We start from the raw sequence: 23,614 nt of genomic DNA, 5'->3' as shown, positions 1-23,614 counted from the left end.
CAGCATCTCTCAGGACTGAGCCACAAGCCAGACCAGCTTAAAGCTGACCTAAGCCACAAACATCTATAAAAGACAGAAGAGGGAAATATAAGGAAAGAGGTATTCCCACAGTTAGGGAATGGATGTGAAACCCAGTCCAAGGAATCATAGGAATGAGAGGGCAGTGGTATGATGAAAGGTGAATATGATGATGAGCTAAACACAATTGAGGATGAATTGTGGACCATCAGTGCTATTAAGTTTTGGGTTTTGAAAATGCTAAGAATTGTTTGTACTTTCTGGAGTGAGCTCAGAAGAGATGGCCCAGCCAAAAGATGAATTTTAGTAAAGCTCTTCTGTGCAAAAAGTTGCAAGGAGAATTTTAGATGTTAAATAAAGATGGTTCATTGGGCCAAAACTGTAGAGAATGAGGGGTCCTGTACTGTCCTTGCAGGCACATTTTCTGTCATCCTTGTAATTCCATTTAGAAGACTGGCTATTAGAAAACTCTTGGTGTTTATGCTTAAAGCTTTCATAGAATCATAGAATCAACCAGGTTGGAAGAGACCTCCAAGATCATCCAATCCAACCTAGCACCCAGCCCTACCCAGTCATCTAGACGATGGCACCAAGTGCCTCATCCAGGCTTTTCTTGAACACCTCCAGGAACAGTGACTCCACCACCTCCCTGGGCAGCCCATTCCAATGCCAATCACTCTCTCTGTCAAGAATTTCCTCCTAACATTCAGCCTATACTTCCCCTGGCACGACTTTCAATTTGTTCCTTTTCTTTACTTTACAAAGATAATGGTAAGTTTAAAGTAAATGGAAACAATACTCCAGGAGGAAAAAAAAAAACCCAACCTTGCACTTACCAACAAGGAATCATTCTTTTAAAAAAAGATTTTAAGTAAGATGCATGAGATGTGACAGCATCTGTAAGAAGGCTGGAAAAACAATCTACAACATTCAATAGAATTCTTGAGGCTAAAGGGGCTAATTCTAACCAGTACTCTCAACCTGCAAACACACATTCAGTCCACACTCCACTTCCAAGCCATGAAGTTATCAGTCAGCTTAGGCTGCACTACGCTTTGTATTTAGCTCATTTAAGTATTGAAACACCAAGAAAATTGTTACTAAAGATACAGAGTGCCTTGCCATCTTTCTAGCATGCAATGCCATTTCTGTAGCTGGACTGTCATAAAAAACTCCCTGAACACCAGCTGCAGAAGCCTAATGTGTCATATTCATTCTTTTAAGGAAATCCTTAGGTTGCAGTGCCAAAATGCTAACCGGATAGGGTGAAAGCTGCTTGGTTTTACCTGGAGAAGCAAGGACTGAGCTGTGACACAGTGTCCTCAGCCCTGGAATCTGCTGTGCATGCTCTGTGACTGTGGCAGGTATTAAAATTCATACTAACCTAGAACTGCTAAAGCACAGTCCTGTGTGACTCTGAAAGCCTTTATTCCTTTCCTAAAACCCAGTTTCCTTGGCTGGCTACATCTACGATCAACAATCACCATGTGAAATGAATATGACAGCTGTGAAACGTATTCCCAGCCTTCAGGTTTAAATATCTCCATCCCTGATTGGTGATCAGCAAATTGATTTTTAGAGACTTTGTTCCTTCAGAGGGAACAAATCGAACCTACTTTGGGAACAAATTTGGTTAACATTTGTGTTTATTAAATTCAGTGTGTCTCTATATCTAGACTTCCAAAAGTACTTTTGTAAGACAGTTTCTGCAAACATGGTTCAGATATGACTGTTTTACTTACCTGTGTCTTGTGTCTCTATTCCTAGCAAGACAGATCAGTTTGGGTTTAAAGAAGAGAAAAAAAAAAGGGAAAAAAAAAAAGTTAGTCTGCACCAAAACTGTCTTCTTTGCCTGCCTGTGCTCAGAGTGGTATCACTATGACAAAATGCTGTTTGTTCTGTTACAATTTCCTTCTTTCAGTGCTTCCTTACTCCTGCCTGCATATTGGCAAGATAATTCAGTGTAATCACCAGCAGCTAGTTGGAAATTCAGCAAATTTTAGTGTATTGGTATCCAAAATATTTCCTGTCTTTGTCTCTGGCTGTAAAAGGGAATGGGAAGCTGCAGTTGTAACGACGGGGAAGTTGTTAACGGCAACACCTTGAAGTGCAACACCAGGTTTGCTCCTGTCTGCTTAAACTCCTCTGTTACAGATCTGACAATTTAATTGTATTCATTTTAAACATGGTCAGACTGTTTTCAGCCACAGTACTGTGACTTGACATAATACTCTGTATATTTGCTATGGAATTAGACTTCACAGAGTATTTTAACTTTCAGAGACTATTTTAACTCTCTGACAATGCATGAGTAAATCCTGCAGGAAAACCCACCCCCCCACCCTCCCCCCCCATTAATTCTGAACTCTGTAGAAAGTCATTATGCAAAACCCATGCTAAAGCCCACTGAAGATGCCCTTTTTAACTGATGACTTTAAGCATAAATTTTCTGATGAGTTTGCTTGCCAGCTGAGACATGCTCACGAGGCAACTAAATGTGGCTGCTTCTTTAAGACCCAAAAGAAAAAAGGCTCACTGTAGTTTGCAAAGGCACATCCCAGGCAGGAAAATGAACACTAGGCTGAGAAAGGAGATTTTGTTACCTTAATTCTAATATACCAATCGAGCTTCCAGAGGGAAAGATTCGTCTGACAAAATTGAAGTCACCAACATACACACTACCATCAGGTCCAGACGCAAGAGCAACTGGGGCAAAGAGCTTGCTGTTGAGTGCGAGACCATTGCAGTTGGAGCAAGAGACACTTCTCTGATGCCCATTGCCCATCACAGTTGAGATGACTGGTGGCTGCTGGGAAATGAAGAGGTTTTCACCATTTCCTTTGTGTAAAATTCCTAAAGTGGGGGGGGGGGGGGAGGGAAATGGAGACAAAAAAAGCAAATGCAGTGCATTTAAACTCTTTGCAGCTTTGGATTATACAGGTCCTCTTTAAAGCAGCTCAGCAACATACCAACAAACACTGGATGTTAAAGACTGTCACAGGATCCCACTAATCTCTTCCAAGTTTGTTCTGCCCCAAGCTTCACCATCACCATTTTGTCCACCATTGCTTAGTGGCTATTTTAAAACCTAACATCATGAGAAAAACTCATGGTTGGTTAATGCTCTAACAAATTGACTGTTAATTGCAGTGCTATCTGATTTCTTGGGGATTACTACTTTAATATTCATTCTATTCATAAATTTTTATTAGGTAGCAGAGGAACTTCTTAGGCAGTTTGAATATTTAATTAAGGAAGATTAATAGCAGGACTACTATGCATTTTTTACAAAAGAGCACTGAGTGGCAGTACAAAATCAATATTTAAATTCAAATGCAAGTCCTTCATGGTATATAAAAATGGTGCCAAGTGCAGCAAAGCCAAGCTAAGAGTCAAAGCATAATTCTGAGGCACAAGTGAATATCCTACCAGCAAGAATATATTAAGCTCTGCTGTAAAGCTTAAAACAACTTTTTAGTGTGTCAGTATTTTAGCACTGCTCTGCAGCATATGTTGTTGCAATTCTCAATTACTAGGCTGGTGATACCAGAACCAGTACAAAGATGTATTTTTTCAAGCTGCCAGCTGTAGTGTTCATTTTAAAGGTGGTAACATAGTTAGGTATCTTTAAAACAACATTCTCCTAAGATTTTTGGCTGTTTCTGATTGAAAGACTGTGATTCTTTCAGACCACAGTCCAAAACCTCTTACTGCCCTTTGCCCACTACTTCATCTGAAAGGTGGTACAATTACAGGAATAAGAACAAGGGAATGTGCTTTCTAGAAGACTCTTACACTGTGAAATGAGCATATTTTAGACACTGCAGGAAACACACGTGGAGACATGTCCAAATTTTTCTGAAGTTTGGCAAATGTATTATGTCCTGTCTGTACCAACTCCTGTTAGATATTTTTTTATGGCTTTCAGCTAAGTCTGAAGCTACAATTCTCCTTGGAAATTACTGAGCATTGCTGTAGCTATTTTGAAGGGAATTGTGTATTTCAAAATATATTTCTGAACAGTGGAGGGCAGAATAAATAACATCTGCTTGAATGTTATCTTAAAAGGCATCTTGGAAACACACCGGCAAGATTAATGGCAATATCCTCCCTTATGCACCAGATAAAAATCCTACTAAATGAAGATGCTGCTCTTTGACTGAAATTAACAGGGCAAAGGTAATTTTTTCATACAAATGCCAATAAATAATTAGGGCTCTGGAGAATATGTTTTGCTGTCTACAAATACGAGCATGTGCTTAATTTCAGGCCTTTGAGCTGTTAGTGTTGTGCTGCGTTTGGGCTGCAAACTATCTTAAAGCATAAAGCCCTAGTAAAATTACTTGTCCTTCCCCCAGATAAAAATGGAATCAATATATTTGTCCATTAGAAGAAAAATTGAATTCAAGGAGTACTCAGAAAAATCAGCTAATAACATATTCATTTGCATTTGTGAGATGAAAGTGTCTTTGAAAGGGTTCCATATAGGAACTAGTATTTATGGTATATGTTCTCTTCTTGATTGTGAGGAATGCCCTGATGATGCTCCAAACTGACCTTCGTGTTAGGAAACACTAAGTTCTAAAGCATGGAATGACTTAGAAGTGATCAAATCTCTAAACTAGAAGGGAAAACGACTGAAAAGGAAAAAGAACAGTTTAGTACAGCTGAGAAGAGGATGTGATCCTTTGTTAATCCAATTGTCATACTGATGCAAAACTACACACAAATATGTAAAAAGATGGAGTTTCCAGTGACAACCACATTGGCATGCTATATATTATGTCAGATTTATTCTGCTGGAATCAGGCAATTTTTTCTTTCTATTTTAAAAGAGACTTACACCTGGCAATAGAATGCAGTTCCAACTTGCTCTGGTTTCTGCATGTCAGTACTTGCACTCCACAGCTTAGAATGTGCTATGAAGTGCAATTCTGTGAAACTATCTGTTTCTTTTACAACTTTTCTGTTGTACTTTGTTTTGTAACATCTCTAAAATAAAGAGCTTTTTCAGTGCGGGAGGTAAGCACATCTACCTTATCTCTGACTAAGAATGCCGTGCATAGCAGCAGATCTACTGGAAGATAAGGCTTAGTGGCTGAAGTTAGATGGAAGCTCCTTAGGACTAGCTGTCCAACCAAGCAAAGTGCTTCCAGCTTTAGCTTGAAACTAAAATTGTAATTTGCAATACAGAGTTTTTAGAAAGACATTTATGTTATGTTCCAGTGCTGGTTTTGTAGTTAATCCAGTGAATGCTTTTAAAACAGTTGCAAGTTTCATGCTCCTAAAGAGAGGTCTTCATACATTCAGAGGATGTGCTTTAATCAAAAGCAAAAACAATCATAGAATCATAGAATCATAGAATCAACCAGGTTGGAAGAGACCTCCAAGATCATCCAGGCCAACCTAGCACCCAGCCCTATCCAGTCAACCAGACCATGGCACTAAGTGCCTCATCCAGTCTTTTCTTGAAGACCCCCAGGGACGGTGCCTCCACCACCTCCCTGGGCAGCCCATTCCAATGGGAAATCACTCTCTCTGTGAAGAACTTCTTCCTAACATCCAGCCTATACCTACCCTGGCACAACTTGAGACTGTCCCCTTGTTCTATTGCTGGTTGCCTGGGAGAAGAGGCCACCCCCCCACCTGGCTACAATGTCCCTTCAGGTAGTTGTAGACAGTAATAAGATCACCCCTGAGCCTCCTCTTCTCCAGGCTAAACAGGCCCAGCTCCCTCAACCTCTCCTCATAGGATTTGTGCTCCAGGCCAGCTTTGTTGCCCTTCTCTGGACATGTTCCAGCACCTCAACATCCTTCTTGAATTGAGGGGCCCAGAACTGGACACAGTATATAATATATATATATGTATATATATGTATATATATATATATATATTTCTGCTCAAGAAGGCTACTCAGGCTTTTCATTTCACCCATGGTGGCATGGAGATAAGTCTGAAATGTGTACGTCTACATTTGAATCATATTCTTAAACCACATGCTATATATCTGAAATGCAAGAGCAGTTCACTAGCTTCTGGATAAGGTCAGAGCACTTGTTATTTTTATCCCTTTGGTTAACTCAGTTCGGTATTTGGTTTTGTTGCTTTAACACAAGCCTACAAGCTGCTCTGTTAGGTGAGCACTAGCTGTGGTAGAGTCATTTTTCTGCTCCTAACTGCTTTGCTAGTTCCTATTTACAAACCAGGTGTGCATGCTCAAATCCCATTAAAATCATGAGGAACATCTGAGACTCACTGAGCTTAGCCTGGGCTTTGTTCTCCTCAGTGGAAATGCTCTCACATGCAAACCTGTGGTTACACAAGAGGCCCACTGATTTCGAGTCAGAAGTGCTTATGCCCTCCCCAGAATGTCTCTGTAAGTAATGGATAAAGGCATTCAGCAGCTTCCCCCTGGCTTCCTGACTTCAGCCTTAATCATGCCCAGCACAGTGAGAACATGTGAGGAAGAGGAGCAGGTGTAGGAAGCTGCATGTTCCCCACCTTTGTTACTGAGCTGGAACGTCAGGCACAGCCTGGATGATTTCAGAAGAGGCAGAAGAGACAGGTCAGGGCTCTCTCACACTCTTAACCACAGAACTGAGACCGGGCCAGGAAGCAACTTGTCACTGTAGACCCAGTGCTCAAGAAAGTAATGATTTAGCCCTGCTCAGATAATTGTATACTTTACAAAATCTCAGAACATGTTAGTGTCTACGAGGTGAATTATAGTACTAACCATTGCAGTTTGCAGATAGTCATATAAATTGGAGCTACTGTCAGCAATTTAGTATTGAAATTGAACTATGCAAGTGGTAAATTGGCAGTAAGGAGTAGACTATGGGGCTCACAGTTGGGGGCTGAGCTGACTGAGGTCAGATTTCTCTTTGTGTTAAATGTCAGTAGCTGGCATTTAAAAGAGACAGTCTATACAAACCAATAAGACAGGGTATGAAAGAACTGCTGTTTAAAATGTCAAACTATTTTAAATCAAAACAGAAATCCAGATAATTTACAAACTAAATCTGACCTTTTGCATTTGCAATATTTATACTGTAGCTGGGCATTCAACAACAGAACTTGTAAAAGCCTGACAGCCATGCATCTGTGCATGGATCTTCATTAACAAAAGTTTGCAGATGGAAATAGCTTTTAGGGGACAGACTCTCAGCTGGACCAAATTTAAAGAACGTTACAGAATCCAATACTCTGATAAGTGCTGAAACCTGACCCCAGGCTTCTCCTCCCCTTGGTAGTGAGATGCCTATTTGTTGCCAAAACAGTATTTTGCTAGTTGCCATAATTTATCTACAAGTATTGTTTTAATAATTGAATCCCACAAGTTCCTGATTATAGGCAGAAACCCCCAAAACACTTCAGGAATAAAAAGCAATGAGGAAACAGGTTCAAGCCTCCACGCTTGAAAAATCTCTATGCAGTGGTAGTGCTATCAGACCAAAAAGCATTTAAAGTTGTCCTTTTTTCTCTTTTTCCCCTAACGCTTCAAAAGGTGCAGGATTTCTTGTCCTGAAGAGTGACATACTTTGTTTCTCCACACAGCAGACAGCCAGCAAAGCTCCTCAGTATCAGACTGGCAGTGTGGTTTTGGAAGTGCTACCTCTCACTCAGCTGGTCTGCTTTTGTGGCTGGTTTGTCTTCCTGTTGCAGTGATTCCACTAAGTGATGTTAGTCATTGTGTGAATTAGGGGTGCAGACACTTTGCTGAGGATACAACACTCTATCAACTGACCTAAAATGATGTACTTCTATATGAACAGCGTGAGAACAAACCTAAATTAGTATGCCCTTTTCCTGTCCAAATGACCGCGATGTGTTAGCAGCTGCAAGAGTTAGAGATATTAATGTTTAATACCTGAGAGCCAGAACATTAAAACTATCCTTTCAGATGGCATTTACAGTTCAGTTCCCAATAAATGAGGGTGCACATTCAAAGAGGATTACACATTAGGAAGTGTAACGCTTAAAATCTCAACAATTAATTCCTTTAAAATTTGTATTCCTCTTCTGCATGGACAGTTAATAAAGGAAGGACTTACCGCTTTGTGGATTTAGTACATGGTGTTTGTTTATAGACCAGCCTCCCAGATTTGAAGCATCCATTTCAAAGCCTTGAAGGATTACTGTTCTCTTCTCCCACAGAATAAAATCAGGACATGTTTCATATTCATATCCCACTGACACTGCAAACAAATAATTAAAGAGCTATCAGTCTGCTTTTCCCCTCCATGAACTCGTAGGTAATTTTTCATTTTGGGTTTTGATATTCATCTGTCAATAAATATGCCACTAATTTTCCTCTCCCTGATTGCTGGTGCTGAATGGTATTAAAAAAAAAAGAGCTTATAACAGCTATAGTTACTGTTGTTTCAAAGCAGCAAAGTCTGTGCTGTATCAGTTATGGGTTTCTTAAAAGCATAAATCTCCTCCAATGACTCCTGATTTGTTTACTGCATTTCAGCTAATTACCTGAACAGCAGCTAAAACAGAAAAACAAACCAGCAAAAAAAACAAAAAAAGGATAAAAATCCATGCTGAAACAATCTGGTTTTAATTTGTTAGCTAATTGTAAAACCTGTAGTGGATTACCAAAGTGAAAATGTCTAGAATTAAACATTTTTTTTAATAGGCTTGCACATGACATGGCTTCCCTCCACAGCTGGCCAAAAGACATGCTGGAAACCTTGAATTTCCTGAGGCATGGTGGCTTTTGGAGGAGCTCCAACTGACCAAACCCCCTTCCCTGGAGTACTTCAATAAAACAAAAATAAAGCTTCAATTTAATTTTGGCATCTCTAATATAGCAACCTTTTTGTTTTTAAAAAATAAAGTTATTTCTCTCCCCTAGTGAACCTTTTTAGTGCTCAGTGAGACTCCATAAAGGAAGAATCTTATTTTTGACATCAGCTCCCTAAATTTGATCTAGGAAATACTGAGATGTTTTTTATTCAGGAAAGGCTGAACTGTCTGTAGAAGTGTTTCAAGATTACAACAACAACAAAAAAAAATCACATTTTTCTGACAGTTTTAGTATTTTCTTCTCACTTTTTCCCTGTAGCAGCTTTAGGTACCTTTTACTTGAAACACAGAAAGTCTTAATACCATCTAAATTCCTTTAGTGGATGCAATCAAAATATTTTGACCAGCCATAGCAGGGAGCATTTGTATTTGAAAGATGAATGTTTTATGGCAAACTGAAATCTGTTCCTTACAGCAACTTCACTTAGAGCTGCTTCATCATTTTAGCAGAAAGAACCTGTTTTTGCAGCTAAACTCTGACTTGTAAAAATCACATCTCCTTAAGTACTGTAAATATTGTATGTTTCCAACATTACAGGTTGGAGAGTCCAGCAGCGACTCCTCAATCTTTCTCTACAGGAGCTCTTAGGACAACTATCAGCAACGTTCCTGGGTACCTCCCTGGGCTGAGTGCCCAATTGGGGCGACAGAGTTTCTTCCAGAACAGCCACATCCTGCGCTGGGATGAGCCATCAAGGTTCAGTAGCTGAACAGCTATTTTCTAGGTGTTAATGGCAGATTTTTTCCTAGGAAGCAACCTCACACTTGCCACCTACACGTTTAGTATCTTTACTCCATTCATGGACTTAACACATTCAGTCATGGACCAGACACCCACACTTGGAAAGAGCAAAGATCTATCAGCCTTGTTCACTGAAGCACTGCAGACCCACAGGACACTTCATCAGCTGCTGTAAGGTACCATGCTGATATCTGGGTCAGGAGATGTATAACAATCTACACCACCTGAGAATCTGTGCCAATGGATCCACAGTGGCACATTTACCAGGACTGCAGCTAACACTGTAAAGTATCTGCTATTCCCTGCCTAGAGCTGATGCTTCTGAGCTGCCAATCTCTAGAGGTTATCAGTTTCTTTCTTGAAGTTCACTGTTCTCTGCCCCTCTCAGTTATTGTGCTTAAGTAGGTGCCTTTTTGTTACTACTTATCAGTAACAGACACATGGACACACTCACTTCATGTGTGTCTACAGTCAGATTTCTCTGTATACTTACACATATTTATGAAAGAAGTCTATGCTCTGAAAAAGAACATCTTAAAGCAGGGCCTCCTGAACCACCTAATTGAAGTTACTGATCCATGAGAATTTCCTATCTATTGTTTTGCATGCAAAGGAACCAAGGCAAAGCATAATAACAGAAAAGTCAACTGAGTGACTGCAGTGCCACTTGAAAAATAAGTACTTTGTTACTGGAAGCTTTTGCAAAACATGATTTGTAAGTGAAATGACAATCTCAGTCAGTTTACCCTTAATGTGGAGTGGTACTTTCTGCCCAAATTAATTTATCACCTTTTTTTTTTTCGAGGTGACAGAGGGAGAAGTGTAGTGACCCTCTTTTAGTACACTAACAGCTTGCTAATGCGGTCTCAAAACGGTTTTCAACAGATTTAATGAAATCACAGTATCACAGTATCACCAAGGTTGGAAGAGACCTCACAGATCATCAAGTCCAACCCTTTACCACAGTGAATAATCTGTACCAAAAATCTATTCTTTTCATGCAACAACTGGAGAAACCAACCACATTCTGTTACTAGTGCAGCATATTGCAGTTCAAGAGCTGTTGTGAGAATGGAGGTAAGAAATAAAAGACATGATTAAACAGGACACTAACCTCTATTTCAACCTCCCCTGAAATATTTGTACTTATCAGCACCCTACTTCTTCAAGCAATGAACTCAACCAAAAGAAAAAGTAATAAACAGAGGAGACCTAAGACTGCTTGAGAGTTGGTTTATAATCCCACCTAGAAAGGTTTAGTCCTTAAGTGCCACTTCAGGCTGCTGTGTGGGCTACAAGGGCTTGCAGAAGATAAGACTGTGCATGTATTGAGAGTTCTACTGAAGTCTGTGCTTTTCTTATGTTAAATTACAAGCAGGCATAGACTTTACCAATGTCAACATCCACAGGATGCTTTGTTATTCAGAACAAAAGAATGTTACTTTATCGTCTTAGTTATTACCCTGAGAAAATGGGCTTCTTACTAGGGACTGAGTGACAAGACAAACATAATAAACATTTCACCAACGAATTTAAACAGAACCACCTGTCTGTGGAAATATGCTCAATTCACCCCTCCCCCTCCATAACTCACTATATGATCAGTACCATCAATAACTCTGAAGAAAGATAAAGATGTTTATAGTATTTATAAAAGCAAGAGCAGATGGTTATATTCCTGAGTTGCAGAACTTCAACCTGCTGCAAATTTAATTTAATTAAAATGAAAACTGAACAGAATGCATTATTAAATATTGGTCATATACTGGAAAAGGAAATGATTTTGACAAAAATTCATATAATGGCTTCAGATAAAGGTCCCTGAGTACTACAGAGTGTCAAATGAAATAAAGCTTTATTGGGATCTAACAAAGGATGCTAACAATACACTTAAAATAGAAATATTTTTTGCTCCTATTTTGCAAGAAGCATAATTAAGCTAAACTTTAAAGAAAGGGGAAAAAAATAAGCACCAAGTAAATAACTTAGAAGTTGTTACCCAGCACTGTGGCATAATCTTTCTTTATATTTAAACATAATACATTCATGTACTTCTAATTTGGGAATCTCTAACTACACTATCATTTCATACAGTGGTATGCATTTGATTTTAATTGTTTTAAAGTCTAGGTAAGTGGTGGACTTCATGGTCTTCAGAAGACTCCTAAGTGATGAAGAGGGAGAAGGCATACTCAACTGCTGCCTCTCAAACACCTGTGTTGTGACAGACTGAATACAGGACACTGGCAGTCATACCAGAGAAGAGCCTCAGGTGGCACCCATGAAACACCTGCTTCTGCCTCATCATCCATAGCATGGTCAAAGGGCACAACGGGAATTTTTTTTCCCACTTCTGGATTTGCACAAGTGAAATGAAAAAAATCATTGAATACTCTCTCTAACTGCAAAACTCTACCAGGAATCTCTACCTGCAATAGGCTAGAGCTAGATTTGCCCCTAGCAAGTGCCAGCACCTCACTGATGCCTTTGAAAAGTTGTCCACCCTTCTGCAGAAGTGGTGGCTGGATGCAGATATGATACATCATGCAACTGCTGAGAAGACCTTGTGCTAAGGGTGGAATTCTGATTAGTTTAGGCCAATGTAATGTGTGAGCTACAGCTGGATTAAGAAGACCTGCGCTTCTGCACTAGCATTCATAGCAGATCAGGGAACTAATGAAGCTGAAAATTTATCTCTTATTTTCTGGTTTCTTCAGTTTTCAGCTGAATTTGTTCCTGATCTGGCTCATTTAATGACCAAATGAATGTGAGTGCTGACTGAGGGGCAGGGAGAGAATGTGGAACAATCCCTCTGGCATCAGCCTGCAGTTTTATCTGTTGAAGTAGACTGTGGGACCACAGCCCTAGAGCAAGCTCTTTATTTTTTTATATATTCCCTTGTTCATTGTCTCCTGACCTTTTGTGGACACCAGTGCATGCCTCTTGGGAGTTGCAGGGCTCGCACAGCCTGCATGGCACCTTTTGTCTTTGCATGGGCCAATCTACAGGCATAGTGCCTGTACGGATAACATGGCAGAACCTGCAAAAGCTTCTGGCTGCTCCTCAGAACAGCATTTGCATATCTGGAATAAGGCATATACTCCCCATAAGGGTTGACAGCTCCATGTATCCCTTGCTATTTATGTTTACAGGCTGTTCTAGCTAATGCTGCTAACTATAACTCCCCTGACTTAAATCTATGCTATGGAAGTGAAACTGATTTGCAATACCAAGCTTTGCTGGTAAGGTGAGTAATCTTAATGGAAAGTAGCTGTAAGATTAGTCAATTAGGCAACATAACCCCAAATTTAACTAAAAAAATAGCAAGCCTTTTGAAAACCAAATCATGAAATTAATGAAAAATGGCTGGCTCAGTATAAAGTATTCGCACAAGCAGCACTTCTGTATCAATTCTCAGAACAGCTGCTTGTGCAACTTAGCAAAGCATACAAAACAGGATGATTTTAATTTAAACATCTTTAAACAATAAATCAATGAAGTTTAAATGCTGGGGACATGAAATGTAGTAAGAAAAGATGCCTAAAAGTTAGACTTTTGTAAACCCTAAGTGGAAACGACATTTTAAATGTCAAAGCCAAAAAATGAGAGAAACAATGACACACCAAAGGTCATATTTAAAGTAACATTCAAAACCAAAGACAGTTGAATATAATGCTGTTAGTACATAACCATTCTCTGAGGGAAAAGAGGATTTTCAAGTTGATTAAATTAGAAAGATGACATTGGAAGAACAAGAAAATAAATGTTCTTAGGAAATGATGCAAGTCACTTTATCCAAAGAGGCATTTGATTTAAAGGAACATAAGTATGGCAACAAAATTTCCAAGCCATGTTTTCCTGGCTTGATGTGTATAAACACTTCTGCTTACATCAAGGTGATTCTACGTACCCATTGCCTCAGCTAGTCCAGAAACCTTCTGTCCATATATATCTGTCTTATTCCAGGCAAATGTGTACACCAAATTGGCTGCAGCAGGAAACCATTTCTGAAGCAGACGTCCTTCAACAGCAACTATCAGATGGACTTTTGTCATTCCAGAAGGGATGGTTGTGTGTGTCAAAATAATGCGCAGTAAAGTTTTATACCCTGGCGTTCGACTGCTGAGATAACTCAGCCTCACAAAACTTGAAGGGATTGGGATTTCCTCTTGGACCACCTTGGAGAAAAACACATCATTTTATCTATAGCCAAGGAAAATGCAATATTATAACAGCAGGTGCTTATTTTTATATTTCATAATCATGACATGAACACAGTACCACTTAAAACACTGATGTCTTCTTCATGACATGAACACAATACCACTTAAAACACTGATATCAGCGGCGCAGTAGCCAGAAATATTACCATGCTGGAAGTTGCTTGGTCAATTTACTGGATGGATATCTGTTTGTTTTGACAAAGAGCCACTTCCTGTAATGCTTTACTCTTATCTCCTGAGTAGCAAATACTGTTTCTATGGATATATTAATACAGATGAGCTCTAAAGCTTTACCTTGGCTTTCTTACTTGGTTTACTTAAAAAATGTTCTTCATCAGATTGCAATTAAAAATGCTTTCCAATACACACACACTTTAGATGTTACATTTGAGGAGAGCTATGAAAGAAAACAGGCCTGTATGTAAACCATCTTCTGTGCAGAAGTGCTTGCAGCAAGGCTAAGTGTCAGCGAGAAGGAGCGTGCAATATGTAGGCACAGCATAAGGAACCTACAAGCTAACTGGGGACACATGGCAGTGAAGATGGAACAGTATGGGCATCAGAGCCATCTATCTAACAGGTGAGTCCCCAGGGTGTGCCACGGAGTTCAAATCCCACAGCACTGCTGTCAGGGCTGCTGTCTGAATCACTTGGATTAAAGCTGGCTTGGATATGCCCACTGCGGGTAGTATCAGTTCCTGGCTGCAGTGAAGATAAGCCCTCAGCAACTAGGAGGACTGTATGAACTGTGAGCTACTGAGGGAAAAAAGGGAACTTGGCCTTGACCTTTTGAATGATGTGGGCCTTGGAGCTACAAAGAGGGATTTAGCTCTTGTGATCTCCTGAGAGAACAGAGCCTTTCTGGGACAGAAGGGACAGACTGTGAGGAAGGGCAGACACAAGAAAGCAGCTTCCTGGAGGATGCTGCTGCAGTCACTCAAAAGCCACTGAAAATGAGGCTGTGCTTAATAAGGTTCATGATTTTTGCGTGCTTTTGCAATAACAAGCCAAGCTGTCACACTGTTAAACTCATCAAGCTTTGAAAAAGACAAACTGTTTTGTTTATGTTCCCCAGGTTTTAGATTTTTCTTGTTTAACAATAGATTATTTCACTTTCAAAACAACGTCATTTACACATCGCAACAGTATCGCTGTCACAGGATTGCTGCAGTACAGCTGGAGGCCTGCCAGCACTTGTCCTTTCGACATATGAAACGTAGTGTTGCCAGGGAAATCCTGCTCCCCTTATTGTTCCTGATTTGCTGTATTCCCCTTCTTTCCTGCTGACATCCCAGCTGCCCCCTCTGTCATGCATCTGACATCCCTTCCAGGGTTTGATACAAAACCAAGAAGAAACGTTCGTGCATTGATACATGCTAATATATCTCCTTTCATTCGAGTTTCTTTTTGCTGAGTTCCCTGAGCTGTACAACAAAATCAACACCCAAAGAACCTTTTAATGCCAGAAAACAGGACTGAGGAGAGTTTCTTCTGAGCAGACTGCATCTTAGGGTAGCACACTGTTCCAAGACAACCTGGGAATACCTCATGTGGAGTAATGTGACCCAGTTTGTTCTTACTAGTGTGCATCAGTTATTCCTAATTTACAATCATTAGTTTCACTTACATTCCGTGAAGCAACATCATGGCCATCAACTGCTTGAAACATGATAATGTTTTTAATAATTATGGAGATGTTTAAACATAATTGAGTTCAATCAGATGCCTCTTACAGGTAGAATAAAGGCTCTTCATCAATAGCAATACTTTCATGAGAAAAAGGCTGAAAACATTCATGGCTACAGGTAGCCTCCAAAGTGTCTTCCAGAGTTGCTCGGTCAGATTGAAAGAGAACCCAAACTGCTCTACTGTGAAAGGAAAATAATAGCATATAGCTTGAGATGCTATTGTAAAGAACTAGAAAACCTGAACAGATGAGACATCCCCATGAGTCTTCAAAGCACTTTGAGTCAGTCATGTCTCACGCTGATGTATGGGAAAGTTGTACTGTTTATCTGTAACCCTGGGATGGTTTTGTGCATCACTTACACATAAATTAGCATTTCAATAATAAATCATGTTAGGACTCCCTGCTTTCTTCTAGCTGGAGGTAAGAAATAAAGCATCTGAAGGTACCAAAAAGAAATAAAGAGAAAAAAAAAAAAGGAAAAGCACCCATGAAACTACTGAACAGATACACACTGACATCAATCTGACAAGTGAGTAACATTACAGCAGTCAACTGCTCACTCTTTGGTATGGTATCATCTTCTCCAATTACCTAGAACCCCCTCTGCATTTGAGCACATTGTTGATTTAGAAGTCTTTTTGTTACCTGTAGCTCTGGAATAATGGTTCCTCGTTCTGGGCAGGACCCTCCAAATGCTGTCAATGGTGAAGGAAGTACAATTGGATTTGGGCTGATGAAACTACTCATGTCACAAGACGGTGTGTCTGACTCTGTTCTTTGCATTACAACTTTGTCTATGATGATAAATCTATTCCAAGGCAACCAAAGTGTTCTTTTTTCAGATATGAAAGGAGATCTGTCAAAAACCAGAGTGACAGAAATGCCTCCAACAGCCACAAGGTCAAAACTGGAAAAGAGAAAACAAATTGCTTTGTTTTGCCTTTGTTTTATCATCATATTACCACACCTTTCAATGCGTTACAAACAAAAGCTCTATGTTTCTCATTACAGCCCTTAATTTACTATAGGAAATCATTCCAGTATACCTTTCTAGTGTCACCTTGGCAGGCATGAAGCTTTACCTTTGTATTTTCTCTCTGTACACATCAATAGCAAGGTACAGAAAGAACTTTACTACTAGTTGGCCTACCTGCCCTCTATTTACCAACTAGAATCAATACTAACGAGTCATCTGTAACAAAAATGTGGGTCCAGTTACTATGGTTTATTTGCAAAGAAATCCCCAGCCTAGGAAAGGAATGCTACTCATACTCTACGCAGGCACAGTGCAATTTGCTGTTGGAATGGGCTGCCCAGGGAGGTGGTGGAGTCACCGTCCCTGGAGGTGTTCAAGAAAAGACTGGATGAGGCACTTGGTGCCATGGTCTAGTTGATTGGCTGGGTCTGGGTGCTAGATTGGATTGGATGATCTTGGAGGTCTCTTCCAACCTGCTTGATTCTATGATTAGCATACAGAATGAGAAGTCTCAAAGCCTGTTAGGCCATTTCTCTACCAACATGTCCTTTTATTTTTTTCTAAAGGGAGCAGGAGGAAAAGGTTGGGTACTTTGTGCAGGAGACCTGCCTGTGAAGGATATGAAATTGCTGGGAAAGATGACAATTAATTGCACTGATAACTGAATCTGCTCTTGTACGAAAGGCAGGTGGATCCTCTGGGAGCTACTGTGAAGAACCCTTGGCATATTTGGGCTGCAAAACAGTGGGATGTAGAAGGCACAATATATGGAGTCTCAATTTCCTGAATTTCTGACATCCATAGTGAGGCAACACAAGGTAATATGTAAATAGATACTTCACTCCCTGTATTATTGAATGCATCTATTATGGAGGCTTTTGATGGTAACAAACTGTGATAAGAAGTCAGCCTTAATTACGCACATCTCATCACATTTCCCAAATGACACAGATTACATTCACAGTGAAGTACAGGTAGCATATTTTAATGCAACAACTTTATCCAGGCTAGCATAAAGAAGAAATGATAATTACTAACTTTCAGTAGTGCCATTTGAAAGTCAATAAGCTAAGGTAAAATAAATATGCATGCTCTTTACTTTTATAAATTGGCAAAGCCAAACAAAAAAACCCACAACTGTGGAAACAGTGACAAATTACACTCCTTCCTGTTGGAAGATAGCTTCTGATTTCTTGCAGTTGACAACACAGCCAAGGAAGATGAAGTTTTTAACTGTCCTTAGCAGTGTAATTCAAGTACAGGGGGAAATCATTAACTTGTTGCAAATGGACAGGCAACCCTGTATATGCAACATACAGGAATTTCTCTTCTCAGAACTGAGCTTGGGTCTACATGGCTGGGAGGAGAAAAGCAATCCAGGATTGCTCAGGACTGGTTGTGGAATAGCAATGTAACCACTGAGGCACCGTAGAGTCTGTCCTCACCTTTACTTCTGTGTCAGGTGATCTGGATGAGGCTCTGAGCAACCTGGCTACAGAAAATATTCAAATATCACAAAGGTACTTTTACATCAGTCCTGTCACATTTTGATTCCAGGTGTCTGAATGTCACTGAAATCTTGTTGCTGTTCAGCTTTTTAAATTTTTCTTTCTTCTTTGGTCCCTTTACTCCAGAAAGCTCTATCTAAATATGCTCCCGGAGCAAAGGCTCAGATGCCATTCTCAATCCACACTTTGAGCAGTGATGCTCATGAAAATTTTTGGTGGTAGATGGCCCTAACTATAAAAATCAAAAGCAGTGAAAGACTAAATATGAAAGCCTGACCTTCCATCTTGTCGACTGATGGTGTATCCATACTCATTGTGGTGCAGAAAACTGACGTTCACTCCAACCAGTGGTGTTCCATCTACTGCTACCACCTGGCCTCGAATGACACACGCCCGTCTGTAACAAAAAGGGTAGAAGGCAACGTTAGACACATCAGGAGGGTGAAAAGGGCATGGATTTCAGAAACTGTGTCATACTTCTGTCTCAGATTGAGAGTACTCCTCTGATATCATTGTGGCTTCTGATTCTGAATGAAAATTCAAAGTCCAAAGGACTGACTTGAAAATCCATTATCTCAGCGAGATGACACACAGACTCCCCTGTGAATTGGTGGTGTATTGAGATTATATTTCCATTTCTGGCTATATTTCAGGATACCATTTGTCCTGCTGCTGAACAGCACTGCAAAGGTTTCACTGATAGCCTGACTTAGTTTGCTGAAGCTCTAGGGGTTGGTGATTTGTGAAAGGGGAGAATGAAACCTCATTCTTTGCTGCTAAGAAGAAAGTGTTGCTGGCTATTAGAAAAAAAAAGCTGAACTAATGCAAAAAGGCAGCAGTGAGACAGGGTCTTCACCAAACTTCAGAAAGTTATACAGGTAAATTCAGAAAGCACCTAATCAAGTGTAACATACTTTTCCCCCCCTTCTATTCCCCATCACACGTTATGCCCTTTTAAATTCCCTCTGGGACGTACTGGACTTGTATCCACTCTGCAGAATAAACATCCTCTCATTCCAGCAAAGAGGTTGGAATATGGCAGCACAGCAGAATATATCAAAGTCAATGGACAGGAAAGCGAACTCATTACTAAGCAAGTCTAATCAGAGGCTAACAGGATCACAGAATCATAGAAAATGAGAGCTGAAAGGAAATACAAGACTATATCTTGTCCATTCCTTTGCCTCAGGTAAGATCAACTATACCTACATTACTCCAGACAGACGCTTGTCTAACTCTATAACCTCACCAAGTAAACCGTTTCAATGCTTTTGTACAAGTCCTTTTTATTCATGCCAAGTTTTCCCTGCCATCTCATGTGAATCTCCACTGCTGCCCTTTAAGACCATTGCATTCATCCTAGACACAGACATGGTGATGAAATTACTCTCTTTCTCTTAGCTATAGCCTTTTATGTATTTGAAGACTGAACAAATGCAAAAGAGAAAAATCTCATCAAGAATGAGGAATAAGATGCAAAATAGCCTCACTAAGATGTAAAACAGTGGGATCTTCCAAGGTCTTGCAGAGCTATGTTCCATCGAGATACCCTGTGGCATGTTCCCCCACGCTATCAGGTACGCTACAGCAGCATACCTCCAGCAGATTAATGGCTCCAGGTCTTGGGAAATAATGATACAATTGCACATATTTCCTGGAACTGTGAATACAGAAGTCTTTGGATAACATTTTAAGACATTTAGTGTCAAAACCAACAGAATACTTACAAGGGCAACTAGCATTAACTGCTCAATATAAAAACATAGCATAAATGTGGACATTGTTCTGTTTTTCTCTCAGTTTGAAAGTTCATGGCGTACCTCAGCAGATACATCCAATCTTTGCACAGTGAATATACATCTAAAGGAAAAACTGAATGGCTCCTCAGATCAAAGTTATTTAGGAGTCTGTATATGAATTTAAAAAAGACCCCTTGAGAGATTAATTGGTAATGATCCAGTGAAATCATATGTACAAACTGGAGATCATAAATCTCTGAAAACTCTGACTTGTTTCATACAGTCTCCCTTTCTCCAAAGCCATTCAAGAGGACACTAATTTATCACTATGATATCATCAAGGCTGGCGGACTATGATCTGAGAAAATGCAACTGGTGAAGGCAGTTTGTGAGCGCATCATTCACCACAGCTCTTAATAGGAATTCCATGCTCCCAGGACCTAGAAAGATGCTGATTTTCAGCAAAGATAGTGATAAATCCCAAAGGAATGTCAGAAGGCTGTATTACTTCCATATGTAAAACAGAATTTTGATTTACCACTTTTTCCTCTTTCTACATTAACTAAATTGGTTGTGGCCCTATTTGTGGGCAAAATCTTCTGCTCCACTGAAGGCAATCAAACTCTTGTGTGTCTCAGCAGACTCACAAGATTCACTCAACAGAACTGTCAGGTTCAATTATTCTTTGATTTGTTTGAGCATAAAACACACCAGCTTCTATTGTTTTCTCATACTTCTAACATCAACAAACCTGCCTTTCCTTTTCTGAGACCTTTATTAGTACACTCCATATATTTACAACTCACACTGGAGCAAGAGATACCTAAGAGTCATCACTATTCAGTACATCATTCTCATACTCCCATTTGTTCATTCCACACAGACCTGTCTTTTGACTCTGCTCTCTCTTCATATTTTATCAAGCACACAGATTTGTGTGATAACAACTCATCAAAGTCTTCATTATTTCATACATAGTCTTTCTTTCCCCTACTCGTTCACTTTACTTCTCATTATTCATAAATAATATTAAGAGAGTTATCTTTCAGCTTTCTTGTTCCCTTTTTATTAGTCATATTTTACAAGCCACACGCATTTACGGTATGTGATAAAGACACATAAACCTCATTATTCTACATCCATCAGCATGGAACTGTCTTTGCAATCTTTTAGATTTTATATGTTCTAGGCCTGCCTCTGTGTTGCCACATTTGTCTTCATTATTTACTGTCTTTTTATTACCTACTCCAAGTTGAAGAGTCTTACTCTCCTGCCTCTTCTTTGAATTACTAAGCACCTACTAAATTTCTAAGTGTTTGATCAGAAATAGTTTTAATTTTTGCATTTACTGCAGTTATGAAAACATTTTTTCAGTTATTGCATGACCAGCACAAGTGTTTGGGGAGGTAACGTGCCTGCAGCGAGCAGCAGGTTCTCCTCCTTTCCCAGCGCCCTGACAGCTCATAAAGTGGACTGCCATGCCTGGAGGCACGTTGGCACGCAGGTTCCCCACAGCTTTGCTGCGTTCTTCACTTACCAGAGCTTTTAGGGCATGTTCCCTGCAGTGATGTCACTTCATACTCAACTGCCATTTCACGCTTCCTTGCTTCAACATTCACCCTCTTTCCAGAAGAGCTGTAGACCTTGCTACCACTCATGTTTTTTCTTAATTCTAACAGAAACCACTAAGGACCATCATGCCTCCTCAATGTGCTGTGTCCTTCTCCTGCTCTCAGCCTCTAAGGTTTATTCTACACGCTTGTGACTGGCTTGCTTTTCTTCCTCATGGGGATAACTCCTCACATTACCTGTCCACAGCAACCTACTTGTGACAATTGCATAATCTTGGACTAAAGCTGTCCAGGCTGTTTTTAACTTGAAAGTAAGTGCAAAAATGTCTTTTCTAATTTGGAGGAGCTGGGAAGGAACATGTCCCTGATAAGCTGCCTTAGTGTTTTCAAGTGCATTAAAAATGTTTCTAGTCCTCTGGCAAGCTCTACTAAATCTACAACTCCAGAGGGAGCAGTTGGCTTTTTGAGAGAAAGCAGAGATTCCCAGGGGTTGCAGGTGGCTAAATAAGTTGGATTTCTCTCTCAGTGCTTCATGGGTCATTCCATGTGTAACTGAGGATCTCAGCCCTGTGAGCCTCAGCTCTGCCGTCAGGCAGTTTGTCTGACATCTCTAATTTAAAATATAAATAGAACTTTAAAAGTCTGGATGCCTTCTTTCACTTGTAAAGCATTTTATTCTTATGCTACTCTGCCTTGCTCTACTGCTACTTATCTGCTACTTCTTTGCTTTTGTTTTGTGTGTTGAGTTTCCAGCATTCTCTGGGCACCTCAGGCATTAGGCTCAGATGAGGAGCTCTGTCAAGCAACTTGTGAATTCACAAGTGTCACATTACCAGAAGATGTCATTTACTGTATTACATTTCTGATTAAAATCTTCAATCAGAGAAATTAAGCTAAAGGCTAGCAAGGTACATTCATTTCTTCCTGCTGACAATGTTGCTGTAAGCAGGCTTTGAAGGGTAATTAATTCAGTACTATACATTGGACCCTTTTTGTAGACAATTTGCAGGGAGTCAAATAGCTTGCCAGCAGCATGCATTAAAAAACTCAGCAAAGAAACAAGCTAAAAACCTTCCCGAGAACAGAAGCTGATAAAAACATTATAATCTGCTATAGCCTGGTACATGCAGTAGGTCAAAACCATTCTTGATGTAAGCAAGTACATTTCCATTTGCTCAGAATGTGTCTAATCTGCCTTTCAGCATGTCACACCCTAAGTTGTGACTTTGTAAAAACCCATCAAAAATGACATAGCTTGGACACAGTACAAAGCTAAATAGGTTTTGAAAACATTTAGCTTTTTAACATAAATTTTGGTGGTGTAGCCCAACACAACACCCTGACTGCACAGTAGAAGCCAAATGCATCACAGTATCACCGAGGTTGGAAGAGACCTCACAGATCATCAAGTCCAACCCTTTACCACAGAGCTCAAGGCTAGACCATGGCACCAAGTGCCACGTCCAACCTTGCCTTGAACAGCTCCAGGGACGACGACTCCACCACCTCCCCGGGCAGCCCATTCCAGTGTCCAATGACTCTCTCAGTGAAGAACTTTCTCCTCACCTCAAGCCTAAATTTCCCCTGGCACAGCCTGAGGCTGTGTCCTCTAGTTCTGGCGCTGGCCACCTGAGAGAAGAGAGCAACCTCCCCCTGGCCACAACCACCCCTCAGGTAGTTGTAGACAGCAATAAGGTCTCCCCTGAGCCTCCTCTTCTCCAGGCTAACCAATCCCAGCTCCCTCAGCCTCTCCTCGTAGGGCTGTGCTCAAGGCCTCTCACCAGCCTTGTTGCCCTTCTCTGGACACGTTCAAGCATCTCAATGTCCTTCTTAAATTGAGGGGCTCAGAACTGGACACAGTACTCAAGGTGTGGCCTAACCAGTGCAGAGTACAGGGGCAGAATGACCTCCCTGCTCCTGCTGGCCACACCATTCCTGAGGCAGGCCAGGATGCCACTGGCCCTCTTGGCCACCTGGGCACACTGCTGGCTAATGTTTAAAAATTAGGTCTAAGCTGAAGTCTAAGATGCAAATGCAAAAGGATAGATGTTCCAGTAGTTGTCAGAACAACTAATTTTAATACTTCAGATGATGTTTAAAATGCCAGGATATGGCAGAGACCAAAAACTATCAGCCTGAAGGACAGAAAGAATCTTCACCATTCTTGGATAGCTTTCCCAAATCTATTCCATATCACTTTGGCTTCATCTAAAGTGAGATTCATGCAAACACTGGAGTTCCATTGAGCTGTGGTACAGCAAAACACAACACCATCTGAATCAGAGGGCTGAAAACACTGGATAGACATTTCTTCCTTAATCCTCCTAATGGC

The 23,614-nt window shown here is 40.3% G+C and overlaps 1 protein-coding gene across 20 annotated transcripts in view; it reads right to left on the bottom strand.

Annotated features, from left to right (window-relative positions):
* Positions 1-23,614, bottom strand: part of TENM1 (teneurin transmembrane protein 1) — a 926,028-nt gene that overhangs the window by 64,237 nt on the left and 838,177 nt on the right. For all 20 annotated transcript variants that reach the window (XM_064159463.1, XM_064159467.1, XM_064159461.1 and 17 more), the window contains 6 exons: positions 18,250-18,369; positions 16,134-16,395; positions 13,486-13,753; positions 8,074-8,217; positions 2,622-2,871; positions 1,761-1,781 (listed from right to left, as the gene is read on the bottom strand). In XM_064159463.1, the coding sequence (XP_064015533.1) occupies positions 1,761-1,781; positions 2,622-2,871; positions 8,074-8,217; positions 13,486-13,753; positions 16,134-16,395; positions 18,250-18,369 (1,065 nt within the window). The remainder of the gene's footprint in view (positions 1-1,760; positions 1,782-2,621; positions 2,872-8,073; positions 8,218-13,485; positions 13,754-16,133; positions 16,396-18,249; positions 18,370-23,614) is intronic.

The sequence above is a fragment of the Pogoniulus pusillus genome, chromosome 19 (genome assembly GCF_015220805.1).
Source record: "Pogoniulus pusillus isolate bPogPus1 chromosome 19, bPogPus1.pri, whole genome shotgun sequence".
Classification (NCBI taxonomy): Eukaryota; Metazoa; Chordata; class Aves; order Piciformes; family Lybiidae; genus Pogoniulus; species Pogoniulus pusillus.
Note: the sequence above shows the minus strand (reverse complement) of the source record. Positions and strands in the feature narration are given on the sequence as shown.